We start from the raw sequence: 21,144 nt of genomic DNA, 5'->3' as shown, positions 1-21,144 counted from the left end.
TGTTGGGGTTAGGGACAGGACCTGCACTGTTGTCGGCTGAACTCAGGACCTCACACATGCTAGCCATCAAGCGCCAGATGTCCAGCGCTCTCTGAATCTCTGAATTAGAGAGAAGACATTGGGGGTGGGGGTACGGGGGGGTGTCTATGCTTAATTTACTAAACCCCTACCTTAAGTTTAAGAAGGAAAAAAATGCAAACTAAGAACTTATCATAGGGATCAGAGAGATAGTACGGGGGTGAAGTTCCTGCCTGGCATGCAGCTGACGCTGGTTCACTTCCCAGAACCAGAGTCTCCCTAATCTCACCAGAAATGATACCTGAGCAGTCCGAAGTAAACCCTGAGCACAGCAGGGTGTGGTCCAATCATCCCCTCCAAAAAGAACTTACCGTATATATTTTTTAAAAATACATAGTATTAGGTATACATTTATATGAATCATCTGACACAGATTAAAGAAACGTAACTCTTAGAAACAATTTTTTTTTAATTTCCCCCCGTATTTTTTATTAGACCATACCCAGCAGTGCTCAAGTGTTTACTCGTGGCAGTGTCTAAGGACCAGATGGGTGCTGAGGACCAAAGCTGGGTCAGTGGGTGCGAGACAAGTGACTTAGCAGCTGTATGACAGCTCAAGCCCTTCCTACATTGTTTTACATGAAGTTTTTCTAGTATTCAACCAACTATCATTACCTAGTGGTCAAAGTTTATAATTAAAAATGGTTCATGTTACTTGCATTTTAGAAAGATGAGTCTTGAATCTCTCAGTGTTAAGAATATTATGCTAACAACACATCAGAAGAATGGTTTAAGTCTCTTCTAAATATAACGGGTTTCTTTCCAAGTTTGCACTTTAAAAATAATTCACTGTATCACTGTCACTGTCATCTTGTTGTTCATCGATTTGCTCAAGCAGGCACCAGTAACGTCTCCATTCGTCCTAGCCCTGAGATTTTAGCAGCCTCTCTTTACTCGTCCGCATTAGAGGCTCTTCAGGGTCAGGGGAATGAGACCCATCATTGTTACTGTTTTTGGCATATTGAATATGCCACGAGGAGCTTGCCAGATTAATTAAAGACAATTAAACATATGAAAATCTTAGAATCATACTTTCATTATTCAAATGCACTTTAAATTCTAAGATATTAAAAGAAAATCAGGTTGAAAGCAAAACAAGGCTGATTAGTAGCTCTCTTCCAATATCCATTTTTCTCTTGAAGAGAAGTTTGAGTTGGGCATAGAGAACTCAAAGACTAGATTTACCAGATTCCTAGGAAGCCAGTGTGAACATGCGATGATTCAATTCCCATCTGTTGGAAAAATGAAAATGATGTAGGCAACCCCGAGTCACACTCTTAAAGATTTAGGTTTTGTCAAGTTTTCCTGCCTCTTCTAACAGTCCCCTGCCTTTCCATGACCTAGACAGAATGAGCTCTGTTAGACAATACCCTAGGATGACAGAGAGATCACATAGAAGGAAGCTGGGGCCCTGCCTCTGTGGAACTGCCATTTTAGCTCAACAATTCTTAGAACCTGATTATAAGAGAAATCCTATTTTTAATCTAATCCACTGTATTCTGCAGAACTTTTAGGGTAGAACTAATTTTGAATCCTTATTACCAACAGTTATCAAATACTATATTATAGTTACATAAATGCAAATATGTCCGTATTACAGAAGTTAGCAATTGTGAGGAAGTGAGTCCAGTCCCTGGAGCCATCTCTGTAACCTACAGAAATAAGCACTGGCCTCAAACTCTGGTAGTGTTTCCTTCTACGAGGAACGCCTTGGTTTAGAATGTCTGCAGGGCCAGAGTGGTAACACAGTAGGTAGGGCGTTTGATTTGCATGCAGTCGACCTGGGCTCAACCCTCAGCATCCCGTACGGTCCCCCGAGCACCGCCAGGAGTAGCGCCTGAGCATCACTGAGTGTGGCCCAAAAAGAAAAAAATAATAAAATACAGCTCTTCTGCTTAAATTATAAATCCCCATTAATAGCTACAAAGGTTTCTTAAAAGTTAATCAATTTTATGCTTCTCCATCACACCTTCAAGTAATCAATAAATTTCAGGCTAAAATATGTGCAGTCACCGTGGACCTAAAAAAAAAAGAAAGCATTTTTCCAAATTGTCTTTCAGAACTTACCTATTGTTTTTGTAAGTATTATTTTAAGAGTCTGTATTATTTGCTACCATTTTGTTTCTGAAATTTTATGTTCTAAAATATTCTAAAATCTCAGAATACCAGCTTAGACATATGAAGGGAGAATATAAACAAGACCTCTGTAGGGTCCAAGCCCCGCAAGCATGGCTCACCACAGCTGGAGGGTGGAATGGGGAGAAGATGGCAGGGTAGTTAGGCGTCAAGAGAAGCAACGGCAGACAGCTGCTCCTAACCGCAGCTGTCACCGGAATGTCCCTCCGAAACCACAAACTCCAAAGTCTCAAAGTGAGCTCTCCTATCAGTTATGGTGTCACCCGAGCCCAGCCAGAAACCATCATCGCCACACCTCCGTTCTCATCTGTAAACAAATGGGCCCACATTCAAAGTCACATCCTTAGGTGAGGCCTAGGGCTGCGGAGTTTCTCCCAGGCTTGCCTTCACCCATACTCTCAGTATTCTAATTAGGATCGCAGCCACAGGGTCCCAACTTTTTTGTCCTTTCTCGCACCCTTGGGGCCATTCTTCTGAAACAGCACAGTCCCCGAAATGGAAATGAACAGTCATGCAGACTGGAGCAACTATTTTCCAAAATGGTGGGGACTGGGGCCAGAGCGCTAGTACAGAGGGTAAGATGTGTTCCTTGCAAGCAATGGACCTGGGTTTGATCCCCACGTCCCATATGGTTCCCTGAGCACCACCAGAAGTGATTCCTTGAGTGCAGAGCTCGAAAGAACTCCTGAGCACTGAAAGGTGTGGTGCCCCTCACACCTGCAAGCTAGACTGATGTGGCTAGAGAGCTAGGACAGCTGATGGAGCACTTGCATGCGGCAAACCTCACCCCTGATGGCCCCCTGAGCACTGCCAGCAGTAATTCTAACTGCAGAGCCAGGAGTAACCTCGAGCATGGCTGGGTGTGACCCAACTAAAAATAGCAAGAAAACTAAAAGCTAGAGAGTTACCATTATGACCTAGCAATCCCACTTTTGAGTACCCGCTCTGAAGAATACAAAAACATCAACACAGTGTTATTTGCAACAGCTAAAATATGAAAGAAAAATTGCCCATTGGATAAACATGACATGGTACACTGACACATGGGAATAAATACTATACAACTATCAAAAAATAAAAATAAAAAAACAAAGGATGAAAGGCCTTTGAGACTAGGTAAACCAAACGAGACATGAAATAGTGCAAGAAATTCCATGTGAGTGATGATATGAAACTGATGGGGGGGGGGTAACCCCAAACAGCAAACCTGTGGACACTGACCACAGAACTCAGTTTGCCTGAGAAAAGGTGGGAGGAGATAGAATTAGAAGATGATGTTTTAAGTAAGCTCAGCATGGTGGGTAGGAAAAATCCCCAAACACTGCCAATGTGCTGTTCCCTTGTTCTTGTATCCCCGGGGCCAGACTCACTGGTCTCATTAACAAATCTCTTCTTTCTACACCAAACACTACAGCCTGGACATATCCCATGCCTCCTCGTGTTCATGTCAACTCGCACTCACACTTCTCTGCACCAGTTTCCTTTAAATGTCCATTTTCTGTGGAAAACTTCCTGACCCAGGTCAAATCTAGATACATGCTGCTCTCGCTCGGGAATCCAAACCCTTTTTATCGAATTAAGTAAAAATTGCATTTAACTGTCCCAAGTATTGTTTCAAGTAGAAGTACCAGATCTATATTTATTGTTACATTTACAGTGTCACAGATATCCACTGAAGAATTTTAATAGATACTTAATAAATGTTCACAGAAACTATGAGTTAAAAATTTAGAAATTTACAATGAAGGACAAACTTAAATTATCTAGAGTAAATGAACTGACAGACAAGTTGAAAACAGAAGTTATCACGGGAAGCTTTGGAATGGGGGAGGCAACAAAACAGGCAGCCACAAACTCAACAGGCTGCCAGATCTGAGATCTCTGAATCACATTTATATGAGGGAAAAAAAAAAAAAAGAAACAAAACCTCTGGGGGCAGCAGTGACACACTGACCTAGGTTCAATTTCTGATGTGTCTCCTGAGCTTGCCAAGAGTGATCCCTGAGCACCACTGGGTGCGGCCTCCCACACTCACCTCCCCCCTCCAAAAAAGAGGAAAAAATTGTGTATCTAAATGTCATAGTCTAAGGCCGGGATGGGGCTCAGCCTTGAGTGTGTAAGGCTAGAGGTTCGATTCTGCCACCACTGAAAATTAAAGGCCACAGTATAAATATCTTTCCGTCCTCACTCTCCCATCCTGGCAGCTGTCTTTCCCTTTACCTTCTCGACAAGTAGACGAAGGTTATTCATCTATTCCTTCCACTCCCATTCAGAGGAGTCCTAAATTGTTTTCTTTCTCTTTAGCAGTACCCGGGACCCAACCCAGGGCTCCACATCCACATGAGGCAAGTGTCTACCACTGAGCCACATCCATGGTGCCCCAAATGGACTTTTAAAAATTCCAAAATGAAATAGGATCTTCCAGTACCAATCCTGTAAGACTATATTTTAACCAGGCAACTACACTCTGGGGATAATTTAAACAAGCAGAAAACAGTTTCAAAACTATCGCATCACTGCAAGATGTCGCCTGAATGTGAGAATTTAACATAGCAGTATTATCACTTGCAAAACTTTATATATCAATAAAAATCACATACAATATCTAGGGAAAAGAAACAGGATAGCTAGAGCAGGGGGGTGAGACTTTTTTACTGTGTACCCTAAAATCTTTTAAACTTGCATTTCATACAATTTTTTAAAATACCTAGTCAAAAATATTTGCTAGTTTAGGAGTGGAAGCCAAGGACTGCGGTGGAGTACTTCAAGCACTGATGGTGAAGGTGCAGTAATTTTGTGTGTCAAAACTGCAAATGGTAACAATAGTGTAGCCATGCTGACATAAGCTACAATAAAACTATTTTTTTGGAAAAAAACTTTAAAAATGAGGGGCTGGAGAGATAGCACAGCAGGTAGGGCCGTTTGCCTTGCACGCGGCCGACCCGGGTTCAAATCCCAGCATCCCATATGGTCCCCTGAGCATGGCCAGGGGTAATTCCTGAGTGCAGAGCCAGGAGTAACCCCTGTGCATCGCCAGATGTGACGCAAAAAAAAAAAAAAAAAAAAACACTTTAAAAATGAGGAATCCTTTAAAAAGGTCTATTTTTCATTTAATATATAAAGATTCACAGCTCATAATGCAAGAAAGAAACCACAAAACAGCATAATGGTATGGATACTATAGATATATTTGCTTAAGCATAAGTAAATTTACTAGAGAATTTTTAAAAATAAGAAAAATAGGGGCTGGAGCAATAGCACCAGCGGGTAGGGCATTTGCCTTGCACTCGGCCGACCCGGGTTCGATTCCCAGCATCCCATATGGTCCCCTGAGCACCGCCAGGGGTGATCCTGAGTGCAGAGCCAGGAGTAACCTCTGTGCATTGCCGGGTGTGACCAAAAAAAAAATAAGAAGAAGAAAAATAATGATATAAGAAAGGTAGGATTACAAATCTTAGCTTTCTTCTATTTTTTGATACAACTAAATTTTATTTTTCAGTAACCAGTTATATTTCTCTTTAAAAAATAAATGGAGCTGGAGATAGTTTAACATACTGAGCACATACTTTGCATGCTGGAGGCCAGGGTTTTATCCCTGGCATTACATGGTCCCCTGAGTAGCCCCGGGAAAGATGAACCTCCTCCCCCAACACCCAGGCCAGGTGCGGCCTAAATCAAAGTCCATGTAGAGGCAATTTCAAGAGATAGATCACATGCTTAACACATGTTCATTCTCCAGAACCACGTGGCTGCTGGCTGAGATACTAAGCATGGCCCCCGTGAACTACAAGTCTGGGCTGAAGTCTGCCAGGTGTGGTTCTAGGCTTGGGTACTGCGGGATGAGGCCCCAATTTTTAAAAATGGGTATAAGGAGCCAGAGGGAGAAAACAACTGGTAAGGCGATTTGCCTTGCATGTGGCTGACTGGGGTTCAATATCCAGCAACCCGTATGAGACGAATTCCCCTGAGTCCGCCCAGGTGTGATCCCTGAGCGAGGAGTAAGGCTGAGCATCACTGGGTGGTGAAAAGCCAAAAGGAAAATGGGAAAGGCGGAGGGGGGCATAGAGGTCAGGGAACTAATTCAGTGGTAGAGTGAGTACGTGTTGCATTCGAGGCCACAGACTCAACCTTCAGCACCCTACGCGTACAGAGGTGTACACACACAGTACAAGCAACAAGCGCAATTTTAAATCTCTTGGTGCCACTTAAAAGCAGTTTATTCTTGGGTAACATGAGTAAGCATCTATCTTCTCTCTAGGCTACAAATGACACTGAAAGTCAGGGTAACGGGTTTTACTTTTTTTGTTTTGTCAGTGGTACTGATCCCGAGAGGATTATGCAGCACCTTTGGGTGTATTTTTCACAAACATTAAGAGTCCGTATAGCTCAAAATCTACCTGGTGTGCCACTAAACACATCAAAAACTATCCAGCCCCCATTAAAACTGCTTCTGCACTTTCCCATCACTACCAACAAGCCACCGATATACTACAACATGCTGATAAACCATCATGTGCGTCCTTCTTCCACTTGCCCCACTCCTGTTTCTGCAGACTATAGATTTGTTCTGAGTCAACCAATCTCCACTCTGTGTTAGAAGACCTCCATTCTATGTTTTAGACACCTGAGCTGGAACTATAGCCAGAAAGTATGAAAAACGAACAGAGTCAACACACATGAAATGACACCATAAATTACTCTACCAAAAGATACACTGCCATAGACAAACTTCTTTATTATTGTAACCCCCAGCCCTTGGCTCCACAATACTGCCGGGGTGCCCAGGGTTCCACAGCTGCTTGGTTGTGGCGCACACGGGCGGTCCTAGTCACTCCTCGGGGTGGCCCGCCAGGCCCTGGCACGCCTTCAGCCACCACCCTGCACGCCCGCTGTCACACTCTGGTGGGGTGCTCATGCGGGGCGACGGCACGCCGTAGCTGTGGCTGACTCCTGGTCACGGTGCTCCAACATCCTTTTAACGGCAGAACTCACCGGATCGCTCCCTTGAGCTCTCCACCCGGCTGCAGGCCTCTGAAAGGTCCCTGCGGCCTTGGCATTGCGGGGTGGGGGAAAAGACAGAGTGGGGGACGGACACGGAGGGCAGAGCTGCCAGGACCTCACCGAGGTACGCAGCTGGTACCAGGGACCAAACTCGGTGCCTCACCCCCTGCAAGGCAGGTCCCTTTACCTTATGTCGCCCTGTCCTGCCCCCAGCTGGGCCTGCCACCAGACCCACAACCCATTCCTGAAAATAATGAGACTCGGCTGTCAACGTCTCTTTTCCGCCCAGCAGGGCTTCAAAGCAAGCAAACAACCTGCAGTCACTGGTCCTGGACGGCAGAATCCACTAAACCAGCATGAAGTTAAGGGGAGGGGGGTGCGCTGCACGTCCTGGGCGGGGGTGACGGGCAGGGCAAATGCATGTCCTGGGTAGAGATGACAGGGAGAGGAACTGCAAGTCCTGGGTAGGGGGTAGGGGGAAATGCACGTCCTGGGTGGGGGGGAGGCGGGCAGGAGAAATGCACGTCCTGGGTGGGGGGGGGGGACGGGCAGGGGAAATGCACGTCCTGGGTGGGGGGGGACGAGAAGGGGAAATGCACGTCCTGGGTGGTGGGGGGATGGACAGGGAGAATGCACGTCCTGAGTGGGGGGGACGGACAGGGGAAATGCACCTCCTGGGTGGGGGGAGACGGGCAGAGGAAATGCACCTCTGCCCGTCCTGAGTGGAGATGATGAGGAGGGGAACTGCACGTCCTGGGTGAGGGGACGGGCAGGGGAAATGCACGTCCTGGGTGTGTGTGGGGGGGGGGGGAACGGCACGTCCTGGGTGGGGGGACAGGCAGGGGAAATGCACATCCTGGGTGGGGGGGGGCGGGCAGGGGAAATGCACGTCCTGGGTGGGGGGACGGGCAGGGGAAATGCACGTCCTGGGTGGGGGGGACGGACTGGGGAAATGCACGTCCTGGGTGGGGGGGGACGGGCAGGGGAAATGCACGTCCTGGGTGGGGGGGACGGGCTGGGGAAATGCACGTCCTGGGTGGGGGGGACAGGCAGGGGAAAGGCACGTCCTGGGATTTTTTGTTGACTTTCCCTTTCCCTGCGGGCTGGCCGGCGTTGGCTGGCCTCTGGCAGGCGTTCGGTAACCCAGGGCAACCCCCGACACTCCCATGACACCAGCAGGGCCGGGCTGGCGTGCGGGCGGGAGGCGGGGGGCTCGGAGGAGCCAGAGAATCGCCGCTCCCCCTCCCACCCCGCGGCCGCCGAGGGCACGAGGGAAAACCCTGGCGCTGTCGGGAGACGAGACGGGGGCGGGGGCGGGGGCGGCATCGCGTCTCTCTCCCTCGGCCGCAGTCGCCGGGGCGCCCACGGCCCGGGCCCGAGGCCGCAGGACCCCCCACCCCGCGGAGCACCGAGGCCGGGCGGGGGGCGGCCCGGGGCTGGCGCCGAGCAGGGGCCTTTCTGGCCCGGGGGGCGGCTGCGGGGACGCCGTCGCCGAGGGACGGGAAGCGCCGCAGCGAGCGGCCCGGCCCGGCGCGGCCCCGGGAGGGTCCTCCAGGCCGAGGCGGCGGGGCACGACCCGATCTCGAAGCCTTACCTCGGCGGTCGGGTGCTTAAAAGTGTCTAAAAATAGCAGCTCCATCGCCGAGTCCACCGCCATGTTCGCCGCTGGCGGCGGAGGGGGGGGAGCTGGACGACGACTTCCGGGGCAGCCCTCCCGGCCGGCGGCTCCCCAGCCCCGGCGCAACGGCACTTCCGGCGGCCCGCGCGCACGCGCCGCCGGCGCTGACCAATCCGGACGCGCTGGGCGGCCCGAAACCCGCTGGCTCCGCCCACTCCAGCGCGGCGGAAGCGGCCGCGGGGCGCCGAAAGGGGCGGGGGCAGGCCCAGGGAGGATTACGGCAGCCGCTGGGGCCCAAACTCGGCCGTCTCGCCGCGCTTGCGGGGGTGGAGGAGGGGCACAGACAGTTGCCCAGGCCGGATGCCCCGCCCGCCCAGGGAAGCCTGGGCCAGCAGCCTTGCCAAGGACAGTCGGGGAAAGGGTCAATGAGATTTTAAAAGAAACGCTATTTAACAAGAAAAAAAAAGAAAGAAAGAAACGTCTCCAGAGGAGCTGTTTTATTTTCTCTTTGGCAAAATAAATGAATACCTAAATCACTCGTTTATTGTAAGGATGAACCAAAATAAGATTCAAGTGATCTTTGTGGAATATAAAATATCATTATATGAATCTGACACCCAAGTTCAGTAGGCATAAGGGCCATGCGTATTGCTCCATGGTTGGCAGCCTGCCTCCTGAGCTGGGGGAGGAGGCAGCTGGGATGGAGAAAGGATCACTAAGTCAATGATGCTTGGAGGGATGCTCTGGACAGGAAATGTATGCTGACAATAGATAAAGGAGCAAACGTGATGGCCTCTCAGCATCCATATTGCAAACCACAATGCCATAGAGGCAGAGGGAGGGTTGGGATGGGGGTTAGGGACACTGGTGGTGGAAAATGTACACTGGTGGAGTGATGGGTGTTTGATCACTGTATGACTGAAACTCAGACATGAAAACTTTGTAAGGTAGCACATGGTGATTTGATTACAAATAAATAAATAAATAAATAAATAAAGATTCAAGTGATTAGCGGAATGCCCAGAACAGTAAAAATGTGAAAAGTCAATCTTTCTATTCATGAGCACTGGACCAATTGTGACAACTGCTTTGACAACAGGCCAAAGTATTTAGTAATAGCTTGACCCATCCTGTTTCTGGAAAAATTTATTTGTGTCCAAAAATACAGAGATACAAGACTGGTTCAAAAATACATACAGATTCAAGACTGGTTCATGGCAAACCTTAATAACTATCATTAAAAAAATATTTTAACTTATCTTTAACAGAAACATGGTAGTAAAAGGGGTTGTTTGTCCTGTCCATTCTTGGGAGAGGAGTAGGGTGAGGGCACTGTCTTTTCCCAGATGAGAATGGGTAGGAGACTTTGACTGTTGAGCCCTCCTCCAAACCTCACACAGAGGCATCATCACTACCTTAAATGCTTTCTTTGTGACTGCGTGTGCCTAATCCCATGCACTGTCCTGAGATTTGGACCCCTGAAAACATAATTTCATATATTGACTCCCTTAAAGTGTGCAGTGGGGAAACAGGCAGCTGAGAAGTAGAAGTTGGGGCTTAAATTTTAAAACACTGGTGGAGCTTCTCTGATGTATAACGCTGTAATGATGGTTTCCCGTGTCCATGATCCCAACATCTAATCCCTCACCGGTGTCCTCACTTCCCTCCCTCAAGGACCCCACTCCTCTCCCTCCCAAGCTCCTCCCCACCCAAACTCAGCTAAGTGGGAGAATCCATTCTTGGCTGCTAGGCAAATGAGATTTGAAGCCTAGGAGCCTAGTGATATTCCTTTGGAGATAATTTCAAATTTTTCTCCAAATCAGCTCCTGGGGCTCTTTGCATCTAATTCTTTGGTTAGGCTTGGGTGACAAATGCCTGGAAATTCCCAAGAGTACATCATCATCATCATCCCTTCGATCGTCAATTTTCTCGAGGGGTCTCAGTAATGTTTCCATTCATCCTAGCCCTGAGATTTTAGAAGCCTCTCTTTACTCGTCCTTCCCAATAGTCAGTGCCGCATTGGAGGCTCTTTCAGGGTCGGGAATGAGACCCATCATTATTACTGGTTTGGGCATAGGAATACTCATCAGGGAGCTTGCCAGGCTCTCCCATTCGGGCAGGAAACTCTCAGTAGCTTGCCAGGTTCTCCCAGAGGAAGAAGCTCTTTGTGCAGCCACAAAGCATTGATGGGATTACACGGTGCCGGGGGCAGCTTCTGGGTGTGACCGCCTAGCTACTGGAAAATGGGGGATCTGGGCCGAAGAGGCCAAGTCCTGATCAAGGGCAGGCTTGGAGATCTCAGCCCCCAGGTCCTGCACACCTGGGTTCCTCTGCCGGTTCCTTCATGCGTGAGGCTCGTCCAAACATGTGGAGAGGGGCCTTGAGCATGGTTGTGGCTGGGTTCCGGAGGTACATAAGTGCACAAATTAATCAATATAGAAAAAATTAGAAAATTAGATAGTTGGGGGCTAGAGAGATAGCACAGCGGCCAGGGCATTTGCCTTGCATGCGGCCAACCCGGGTTCAATTCCCAGCATCCCATGTGGTCCCCTGAGCACCGCCAGGGGTAATTCCTGAGTGCAGAGCCAGGAGTGGCTCCTGTGCATTGCAAGGTGTGACCCAAAAAAGCCAAAAAAAAAAAAAAAAAGAAAATTAGATAGTAGTTCCTATTTTGCTTAACAGGGTAGAGGGGCTCACATTTTATTAATGGTTACAGAAAAGCAGTAGCTGGCACATTTCACTGACTTGGAGTCACTGGGGTTTTTTGAAGGGAGAACTACCCCAGCAGTGCTCAGGGTTTACTCCTGGCTCTGCACTCAGGTACTGCTCCTGGCAGGACTTGGGGGACCATATGAGATGTCAGGGATTGAACCCTGGTCAGCTGGATGCAAAGCAAGCACCCTACCTGCTGTACTATCGCGCTGACCCCGTTGTCCACTTTCTATCTGCTCTAGGCCCCTGCCATTGCCCCCATCAGGAACTTTGTTTTACTCTGAGCAGGAACATCACTGTTACCACTTCATGGCTTCACAGTTGGGAGAGCCTGAGTCTCTGAATTCCATGCTTGTGGGTTTGAACACCGTGACACAGGTTCTTTTTGCTAGTTGGGGATCCAGAATGGTGAAGAATTGAACTGCTGCTGTCTCCTGAACTGCAGGTTGTCCCACACCACCTCCCCTTCTACACACACACACACACAGTAAAGAGAGGCAAGTGTTGGAATGAGGTAGCTATGAGACAAATGTCAGCTGGCACCAGAAGTTGAAAAAGACATCAATGTGTTTTCCCCTTAATGTCCTGGAGAAAGTATGAGGATGTTTATATTAATTTTAGACTAGGGCAAAGGATTTGCACGATAAAAAACAGTGAGTAAATACACTTCCTGAGGGTTTTTTCTTTTTTTTCTTTCTTTTTTGGGTCACACCTGGTGATGCACAGGGGTTACTCCTGGCTCTGCACTCAGGAATTACTGCTGGCAGTGCTCAAGGGGCCATATGTGATGCTGGGAATTGAACCCGGTTCGGCCGCGTGCAAGGCAAATACCCTACCCGCTGTGCTATAGCTCCAGCCCCGCCCCCCCTTTTTTTTTGGTGGTGATACTCAGAACTGTTCCTAATGCCCAGAATGAATTTTGGAGCTCCTTTATGGGAAGCATGTGCTCTAGCCCTTTGAGCTCTCTCCTTGGTCCTAAATTTATATGTTTTTAAGCCATAAATTTGTATTATTCTTTCTTGGTGGATATAAATAACAACCACAAGAGGTGTTCAATAAACATCAGTAGCATGGAAAGCATGCTCCCTGGAAATATGACGTCCACTCAGCTAATCTCTAAATTGGGGGCTTGATGCACCTGAAACTTCTTTTCTGGAAGTTCAGTGGTATTATACTCAAATGCACATTAACCAGAGGTTGTACTGGGGCATATCCTTTGCCATTTTTAGAACAATTCTACAGTACCTGATTGCAATGTGCAGCTACTGTTGAAATAGCTTAGACCACACTCTTCACAGGTGTGGGCCCATTCACTGGTGACAACCCATTTCTGCCCACCAAGGGCTAAATGCATGGGTGGCTTCAGGAAAGTACAACTTACTCCTCAAAAATATGTGTGTGGTTGGGGGCGCTTCCTTATTTCCTTTCCCTTACCCTTTTGTGCCAGAAAAACACTGAAGGAAATAAAAGATGAGAAAAAAATAACAGCAGCTCTACAGAAAAAATAAAAATATCATTTGGAAATTAGATAATTAAATGATACCTCCCACAGCCAATAGCTTCCCAAACTCCTAACAGACCCCCACTTTGTAAACAAAAGGCACCATCAAGGCCAGTGACTAACCCTTGCTAGACCCTACAGGGTGACTCCTGAGCACCAGTCAGGGAAAAGAAACCCTCAGACACCACACCTGGACCACTGACTGGAGAGGCAGGGAGGCGACTTCCAGGAGAAGACTCGGTTCAGAGGAGCCAGCAAACACTCTCGTGTCGCTGTCAACCCCTGTGGTAACAGCACTGAGCAGCACCCCTGCCTGCTGTCCTCCCCGCCGGCCCACAGGCAGGTAGACTGTTCTCCTGCCAGGCCCCTGGTGAAGGCTGGTTCCTCGCAAGGCCGTATGGAACCCTCTGGCACTGCGTCCTCACACCTGCTAGGACCTGTCAAGCCCATGGCTCTCGCCTGTGCCGCGTCCTCCCCAGCGTGGCCTGCTCCGGGGCCGTGCAGTTCACTCCCAGCACGAACTCACTGGCACTAGAGAGCAGGTGGTCTGCGAAGCAGCTGCCGCCCAGGCCTCACTCCACAGCCCCCCGCCCGGGCCCGGCCTCCTGCAGTGCCAGCTGCCACGAGTGATTCTGCGGAAAAGCCTGTAGCGTGTCCCTGCTGGCTGTGTACAGTTTGTAAAACACTTGTGCCCCCTCCCGCTGGCTCGGCAGGCTTCTGGGAAGACTGCCAGGAGTATCAGTTTTCCAAATATAAAATTTGCAGCCATCCTCCATAACCCACTCCTCGGCTCTTACCTAAACCCCACATGGCAAAGAGCCTGCCGAGAGCAGAGCCGGGCTTTTACTGCAGAACCGTCGAGAGAGCACAGCGGATGGAGTCCCTCGTGAGCACACAGTGATTGTGGATCTCCTCCTAAGCTCAGACAGCTTCTGCACTCAATTACCATCACAACAATCTCTGTGCTTCCTTCACCCTGACCTCACTGGGGGCTGGGTGTTTGGACACTCATTCACATTGATTTCTGGGCTTCAATTAACTTGTGTGGCAATATTTTTTCTTTTTTTCTTTTTGGGTCACACTCGGTGATGCACAGGGGTTACTCCTTGCTCATACACTCAGAAATTACTCCTGGCGGTGCTCGGGGAACCATGTGGGTGCTGGAAATCAAACCCGGGTGGACCTCATGCAAGGCAAATGCCCTACCCACTGTGCTATCGCTCCAGCCCTTGTGTGGTGATTTGAATTCAATCTTTTCAACAAATGGACACTCAGCATCCAAGGTCAATAGTGCCACTAAACATCAATGGCCTCAACTTATCATTCAAAAGGCACAGAGTGGCTGGTTGGATGAGAAAATAATCCCTAATTTTCTCTTGTGTCCAGTAAGCTCATTTGGAACCCAAAGTTAAGTGCTGGAAAACATCCTACAAGCAAACTCTTACAGGAAAAAGGCAGAGGTGGGGGTCAGGGTAATCTGTGGGTCACCAGTTAGATCTCCAGCATGACAGCGATCCCAGGACAGCACCAGGTGTCGTCCCAGGGCCCCTGAGCTCCCCAGCACCACCTCCTCAAGTCCTAGCAGGGAACCACTGCTGAGGAACACAGGGGTGGCCCCGGGCTCCCTCACACAAAGACAAAAAAAATCCCAGGGAGAACTATTTTATAATGATCTAAGGATAGACGCTTTAATAAGATGTCCTCATTAACATCCAAGTATCAAGTTAAAGAGTGCCGATACAGGAGGCCAGAGAGACAGCACAGGGGCTCCGGAGCTTGCCTTGCACAACGCTGAGCTGGTTTGTTCCCTGGCAATGCCTGTGCTCCCCTCTAAGCACGGCCAGGAGTGAGCCCTGAGCACGGCCAGGAGTGAGCCCTGAGCAGTCAGGAGTGAGCCCTGCACACAGTCAGGAGTGAGCCCTGCGCACAGTCAGAAGTGAGCACTGAGCACAGACAGGAGTGAGCTCTGAGCAGTCAGGAGTGAGCCCTGAGCACAGTCAGGAGTGATCTCTGAGCATGGTCAGGAGTGAGTCCTGAGCACAATCAGGGGTGAGCCCTGAGCACAGTCAGGAGTGAGCCCTGAGCACGGCCAGGAGTGAGCTCTGAGCAATCAGGAGTGATCCCTGAGCACAGTCAGGAGTGATCTCTGAGCATGGTCAGGAGTGAGTCCTGAGCACAATCAGGGGTGAGCCCTGAGCACAGTCAGGAGTGAGCCCTAAGCACAATCAGGGGTGAGCCCTGAACACTGCCTGACAAAACCCACTAACACCCTCCTCCCCCTACTGAAAAAAATACCAAACAATGAAGAGCATGTACATGTATATATCTGCGTGTGGTTATTTTTTAAATAATTTATAAAATAAAAGTGAAAGGAGCACAATTGTAGCGGGAGGCCTCAACACTTTCATCAATGGACAAAGCAACAGACATAAAAGCAGCACATAAGCCGTAGCCCTAAGTGAAGGGTTAGATCAGTTGGAGTTGAGAGATACCCAGGAGGGACCCTACCTGCCAAAGATCAGAACACATCACTCTCAAGTGCACGCAGAATCTTTTTCTCCTTCTCCTCCTCTTTGCCTTCTCCCCCTCCTCCTCCCTTCTCTGGTTGGGCTGAAAGTATATCAAATTCTAACTACACACACTCACACTCACACACATATGCATATAAATGCTCTTTACTGTTTGGGGTTTATTTTGGGGGGATGGGGGCTTAGTGCGTCCTGTCAGGCAGTGCTCAGGGCTTACTCCTGGCTCTGTGTTCAGGGATCATTCCTGGCTGTACTGGTTGACCCTCCTGTGATGTCGTTTTCACTAACTGAACTAGGTGGGTTCCTCCGTGCCTTCCCGTTAATCTTCCATGGTCCCTGCTGTGCTGAGGAGGATCTTTGGAGGCAGACTCCCTGGGAGGAGTGGCTGTAAGTTGCTCTTTTCCTTCTGTCAGTCTTCACCCAGTGACAGAAAGTATAAATCAATGCAAGCTGCATGAAGTTCTATGAGTAGACCTACCATGTGGCCTTGTGCTTCAGAAAGTGTGGCCCTGGGCCCCTCAGCTGACCTGGAGAGAAGGGAGGGGAAATTGCCTCCATCCTGACAAGGTCTCCGAGAAGTTAGACAAAAGACCAGACTCGTCTGGAAGTACAGGGAAGCAAGCAGAGGATCCTAACACTAATTTCTTAACTGATAGTTCATCTCCTAGCGAATCCTTTGGAAGCAGGTTAACATTTAACTTACAAGCTCAGTAAACTAATGTTCATTTGTGGTGTAATACAATTGAAGAGAAATGACTGAGGGGTATAATCACGGAAGCATAAGGGAGAGAGCAGTGGGCACTGCCGCCAATGCATTCCAACAAAGATTATGAACACATGACTCTGAACCATAATGGGCGCACTGTTTAAGGAGCAAACTTGTTTCTTAACTGCTTGTGTAATTCCGACCGAGTTCATTGCAAATGAGTTAAAACTTCCCTTTCAAACAGAGGAAATGAATGTGCCCATTCCGTGTGTTAAAATTAAAGCGGCGTCATTGATAGGTAGAAACACAGCAATATAAGGTAGGGTGTGCGGGGGGGGGGGTGCTCCTAACGCAGTGGTGGGTTGGTGCTAGAATATTATATGCCTAAAAATCAGCCAGATCAGAAATGAAAGGGAGACATCACAACAGAAACCACAGAAATTCAAAGGATCGCTAGAGATTACTTTGAGAATCTTTATGCCATGAAACAAGAGAACTACAAAGGATAACTTCCTGGTTCATGTAACCTCCCAAGGCTGGACCAAGATCTGGACTACCTGAACATATCTATCACTATCAAGGAAATTTAAATTTCTCCCCCCCAAACAAAAGCCCTGGCCCATATGGATTCACTAGTGAATTCTTTCAAACCTTTAAAAACGGACCCACTCCCAATCCTTTTCAAGCTTTTCCAGGAAATTGAAAACACAGAAAAACCCCCAGTTTCTATGAGGCAAATATCACCAAAAGCAGATACCAAAAGCAGACAGAGACACAACGAGAGAAAGAGAGAGAGAGAAAGAGAGAGAGGAGAGAGAGAGAGAGAGAGAGAGAGAGAGAGAGAGAGAGAGAGAGAGAGAGAGAATTACAGGTCAATATCCCTGATGAACACAGATGCAAAGATCCTCAACAAAATACTAGCAAATAAGATCCAAAAAGGTCATACACTATGATCAAGTAGGATTCATCGTGGGGATGCAAGGATGATGGCTTAAAATCAACTACCTAGGGACTGGAGTGATAGCACAGAGGGTAGGGTTTTTGCCTTGCATGCAGCTGACCTGGGTTTGATTCCCAGCATCCCATATGGTCCCCTGAGCACTACCAAGAGTAATTCCTGAGTGTAGAGCCAGGCGTAACCCCTGTGCATTGCCAGGTGTGACCCAAAAAGAAAAAAAAAATAAAAATCAACTACCTAATAGTTTTTAAAATCATCCTTATTTAAATTTAAAAAAGAAAGGACCCTCCCAGACCTAGTACCAGTGTGTAACCTGTAGCTCACTGTTCAAGGAGAGTAAACTTGTTTCTTAACTGCTAGTGCCACCTAGTGAATTCCTTGCAAATGGGCTAAAAATTTCCATGCAAGGTCAGTAAAACTAAGGTGCGTCTGCTGTGTGTTGTAACTGAGGTGAAACAGCTGATACACCCAGAGAAGTATGAGGCAGAATGTGGTGGGTGTCTTTAATGCACTTCAAGGACAGGGCAGGAATACATGACAGACTCCTCCGTCATTCAGAGTCAACTTACACTACTACTAATGAATTCACTGAAAATGAGTTAAAAGAAGCCCAGTGAAACTCTTCACTGTGTACTGCAATTGAAGTGCCATAATTAATAGGTGAACTCAGAACAGTAGAAAATGGGATGTGTGGGTGGGGTGTTGCTGCCAGTGAAATTCAGGGACACAAACAGATGATCACCCTCTAAAGAGTAAGGAGAGGAAGTGTGTGTCTTAACTGCTGGTGCCACCTAGCGGATTTCTCAGAAGCAGGTTAAACTTCACTTACCAGCCCTGTAAAAGGAACGTACCTTTGTTGTGTTTTGCACTTGAGCTGAGATAAATGAAAGGTAGAATTAGAGAAAAAGTTCAAATGTGATGGGTGTTGCTCCTTATACACTTAGAAGAAAGAGCACAAATACACATTACTCTGTAACTTGTAGCGCATTGTTTAGTGAGAGTAAACGTGTTTCTTAACTGATAGCCCACTCCTAGTGAATTTGTTGCAGGAGGTTAAAAAGCCCCTTACAAGCCAGAAAAACTAATTTCATTTGTCATGTATTGCAATTGAAGTGAAATAAATAGCAGGCAGAAAATGAGCAGTGCACGGCAGAATTAGTTGTGTGCTGCAACATAGCATTTCACAGAAAAAGCACAAATGTATGACTGTTGACTGGTATTATATTGTTTAATGAGAGTAAACTTGTTTGGCAATTACTTGTTCAAATTTTAGTGAATTCCTTGCAATCAAATCTGGAGAAACTATTAAAAGAATAACAGAACTTCAAAATAAGTAGAAGAAAGGAAATCATAAACAAAATAGAGTAACAATAACAGCAATCAAGTAATGATAACAATAATAGAAATCAATCAATGATAATAGAAATCAAGAAATCAAGTAAACAATTCAAAGTGTAAATACACCTAGGAGTCATTTTTTTGAGTAAACAAGATTGATGAACTTTTTACTGTTGTTGCTTTGGGGTCACACCCAGCGATGCTTGGTAATTTCTGGCTCTGCGTTCAGGAATTAGTCCTGGAGATGCTCAGCGGACTCTGTGGGATACTGGGGATCAAACCTGGGTCAGCCATGTGCAAGGCAAGCATCCTACACACTGTTCTATCTCTCTGGTCACATAACTAATAAACCCTTGGCTAGACACACGAGGTGGATGGTGGGGGCAGTGGGAAGTGGTTGAGATCAAAACCAAAAAATAGCATCAAAATGAAAAGGGAGATCTGACAGATATAAAATATCACTGTGAACAACTTTATGGCATTAAGTTGGAGAATCTTAAAGAAATGGGCACAATACTAGAATCATACAAACTCCGAAGACCGAGTGAGTAGGAAGAAGACAACCTAAACTTAATATTCACAAATAAAGAATGGAAATAGTAATTAGAAATCTTTCCAAGAACAAAAATCACATTCATATGGATTAACTTGTGATTTTGACCAAACCTTCATGAAATATTTATTAACTATCCTCTTCAAGATCTTCCCAAATAGCAAAGAAATGATAATCCAGAAAGAGCTTCTGTGAAGTCAGTAGTGTCCTAATCTCAAAAGAGATCTCACTGAAAAGAAAATTACAAACCTACTGTCCTGCAACTATTATTTTGTTTGTTTGTTGGCCACCCGGTGGTGTTTGGGGCTTACTCCTGACTTTACACTCATAGATCACTCCTAGTGGGCCTGAGGAACCATATGTAGGGCCTGAGAACCAACACAGGTCAGCCGTGTGCAAGGCAAGCACCTTCCTGCTGTACCATCTCTTCAGCACTGATCCAGAGATTCTTAACAAAAACACATGAACGTAATCCCATAATGCACAAAAGGATCACGCATCATGGTCATGTGGAATTCACTCCAGGGATTCAAGGATGGTTCAAGATACACAAACCAATTAATGTAACAGACCATATCAACAAAAGAAAACAGAAAAATTGTATCCGAAGTCCCACGCACGGCCAGATGAGACTCCAAAACAAATATGTACATCATCATCATCATCATCATCATCATCATCATCATCATCATCCCGTTGATCGTCGAATTTCGCGAGCGGTCTCAGTAACATCTCCATTCGTCCAAGCCCTGGGATTTTAGAAGCCTCTCTCTATTTGTCCTTCCAACGATGCTGTACCAGAGGCTCTTTCAGGGTCAGAGGAATGAGACCCAGCTTGTTACTGGTTTGGGCATATTAATACACCATGGGGACATTGCCAGGCTCTCCCATGTGGGCAGGAAACTCCCAGTAGTTTGCCAGGTTCTCCCAGAGGGAGAATTAGGCTATAAGATATCTCGAGGCTGCAAAGTGGTTGTGCGATTCCGAGAGCTGTCTTTTAAGTCTCTGGATGCTGGCTGTTGACAGGTATACATGGCACCGGGGGGCAGTTCCTGGGTGTGACCGCCTAGCTACTGGGACATGGGAAATCTGGGCAGAGGAGGCCCAGTCCCGATCCGAGCAGACTTGGAGGTCTCAGCCTCGGGACCCATGCACCTGGGTTCCTCTGCCGGTTCCTTCATGCGTGAGGCTTGTCTGAACGTGTGGAGAGGGGCCTTGAGCATGGCTGTGGCTAGGCTCCAGAGGTACAAACAAACAAAATATGTACAAACAAACAAAATCAGGTGATCAATGCCATTGATGCAGATAAAGCTTCTAACAAGATTCAACATTCATTCATAATCTTTTGGAAAAAACCTCAATAAAATAGGGATAAAAGTAACATGCCTCAAGATAGTAATGGACACTTACAACAAACCCAGTGAACACTGTATAGAGTTGTGAAAAACTAATAGCCTTTCATCTGAGATCAGGCACAAGATAAATTGAAAAAGACACATTTTCAATTTCCTTTTGATATAATTTTGGAAGTTTTCTTGACAAGAAAAAGAAATCAAAGGCATCCAGATTGGAAAACAAGTTAAATTATTACTATATGCAGATGACATATACTATGCATAAAGCCCTTACAACTCAACTAAAAAACTAGTAATTAATAAACCAGTATAACAAGGTAGCAATCTATAAATTCAACACACAAAAGTTTGTTGCATTTTTTTAATGTAAGTAATGAAGGGAAAGAAATAAAAAGATCAATTGCATTTAAAGTGTCCATAAACATCAAATATTAAGAATCAGTTTAACGAAAGAAGTGAAAGCCTTACACATAGAAAACTGTAGTCAGAATGGAAAGAAATAGAAGATAATACCAGGAAATAGAAAAATATTCCATGCTCAGGGACTGGAAAAATTAATATTGTCAAAATGACCACCCTATCCAAAAATATATGATAGACTCAATGCAATCCCCATAAAAATTCTGATAATGTTCTTCATGGATTTAGAACAAACTTTAC

At 46.9% G+C, this 21,144-nt stretch overlaps 1 protein-coding gene across 2 annotated transcripts in view; it reads right to left on the bottom strand.

Annotated features, from left to right (window-relative positions):
* Positions 1-8,939, bottom strand: part of VIRMA (vir like m6A methyltransferase associated) — a 60,487-nt gene extending 51,548 nt beyond the window's left edge. For both annotated transcript variants that reach the window (XM_055126708.1, XM_055126710.1), the window contains exon 1: positions 8,810-8,939. In XM_055126708.1, coding sequence (XP_054982683.1) covers positions 8,810-8,872 — 63 coding nt within the window. In that variant the 5' untranslated portion in view covers positions 8,873-8,939. The remainder of the gene's footprint in view (positions 1-8,809) is intronic.
* Between the last annotated feature and the right edge of the window lie 12,205 nt (positions 8,940-21,144).

Source organism: Sorex araneus, chromosome 2 (genome assembly GCF_027595985.1).
Source record: "Sorex araneus isolate mSorAra2 chromosome 2, mSorAra2.pri, whole genome shotgun sequence".
Classification (NCBI taxonomy): Eukaryota; Metazoa; Chordata; class Mammalia; order Eulipotyphla; family Soricidae; genus Sorex; species Sorex araneus.
The sequence above is the reverse complement of the archived record's forward strand: the minus strand, read 5'-3'. Positions and strand labels throughout refer to the sequence as shown.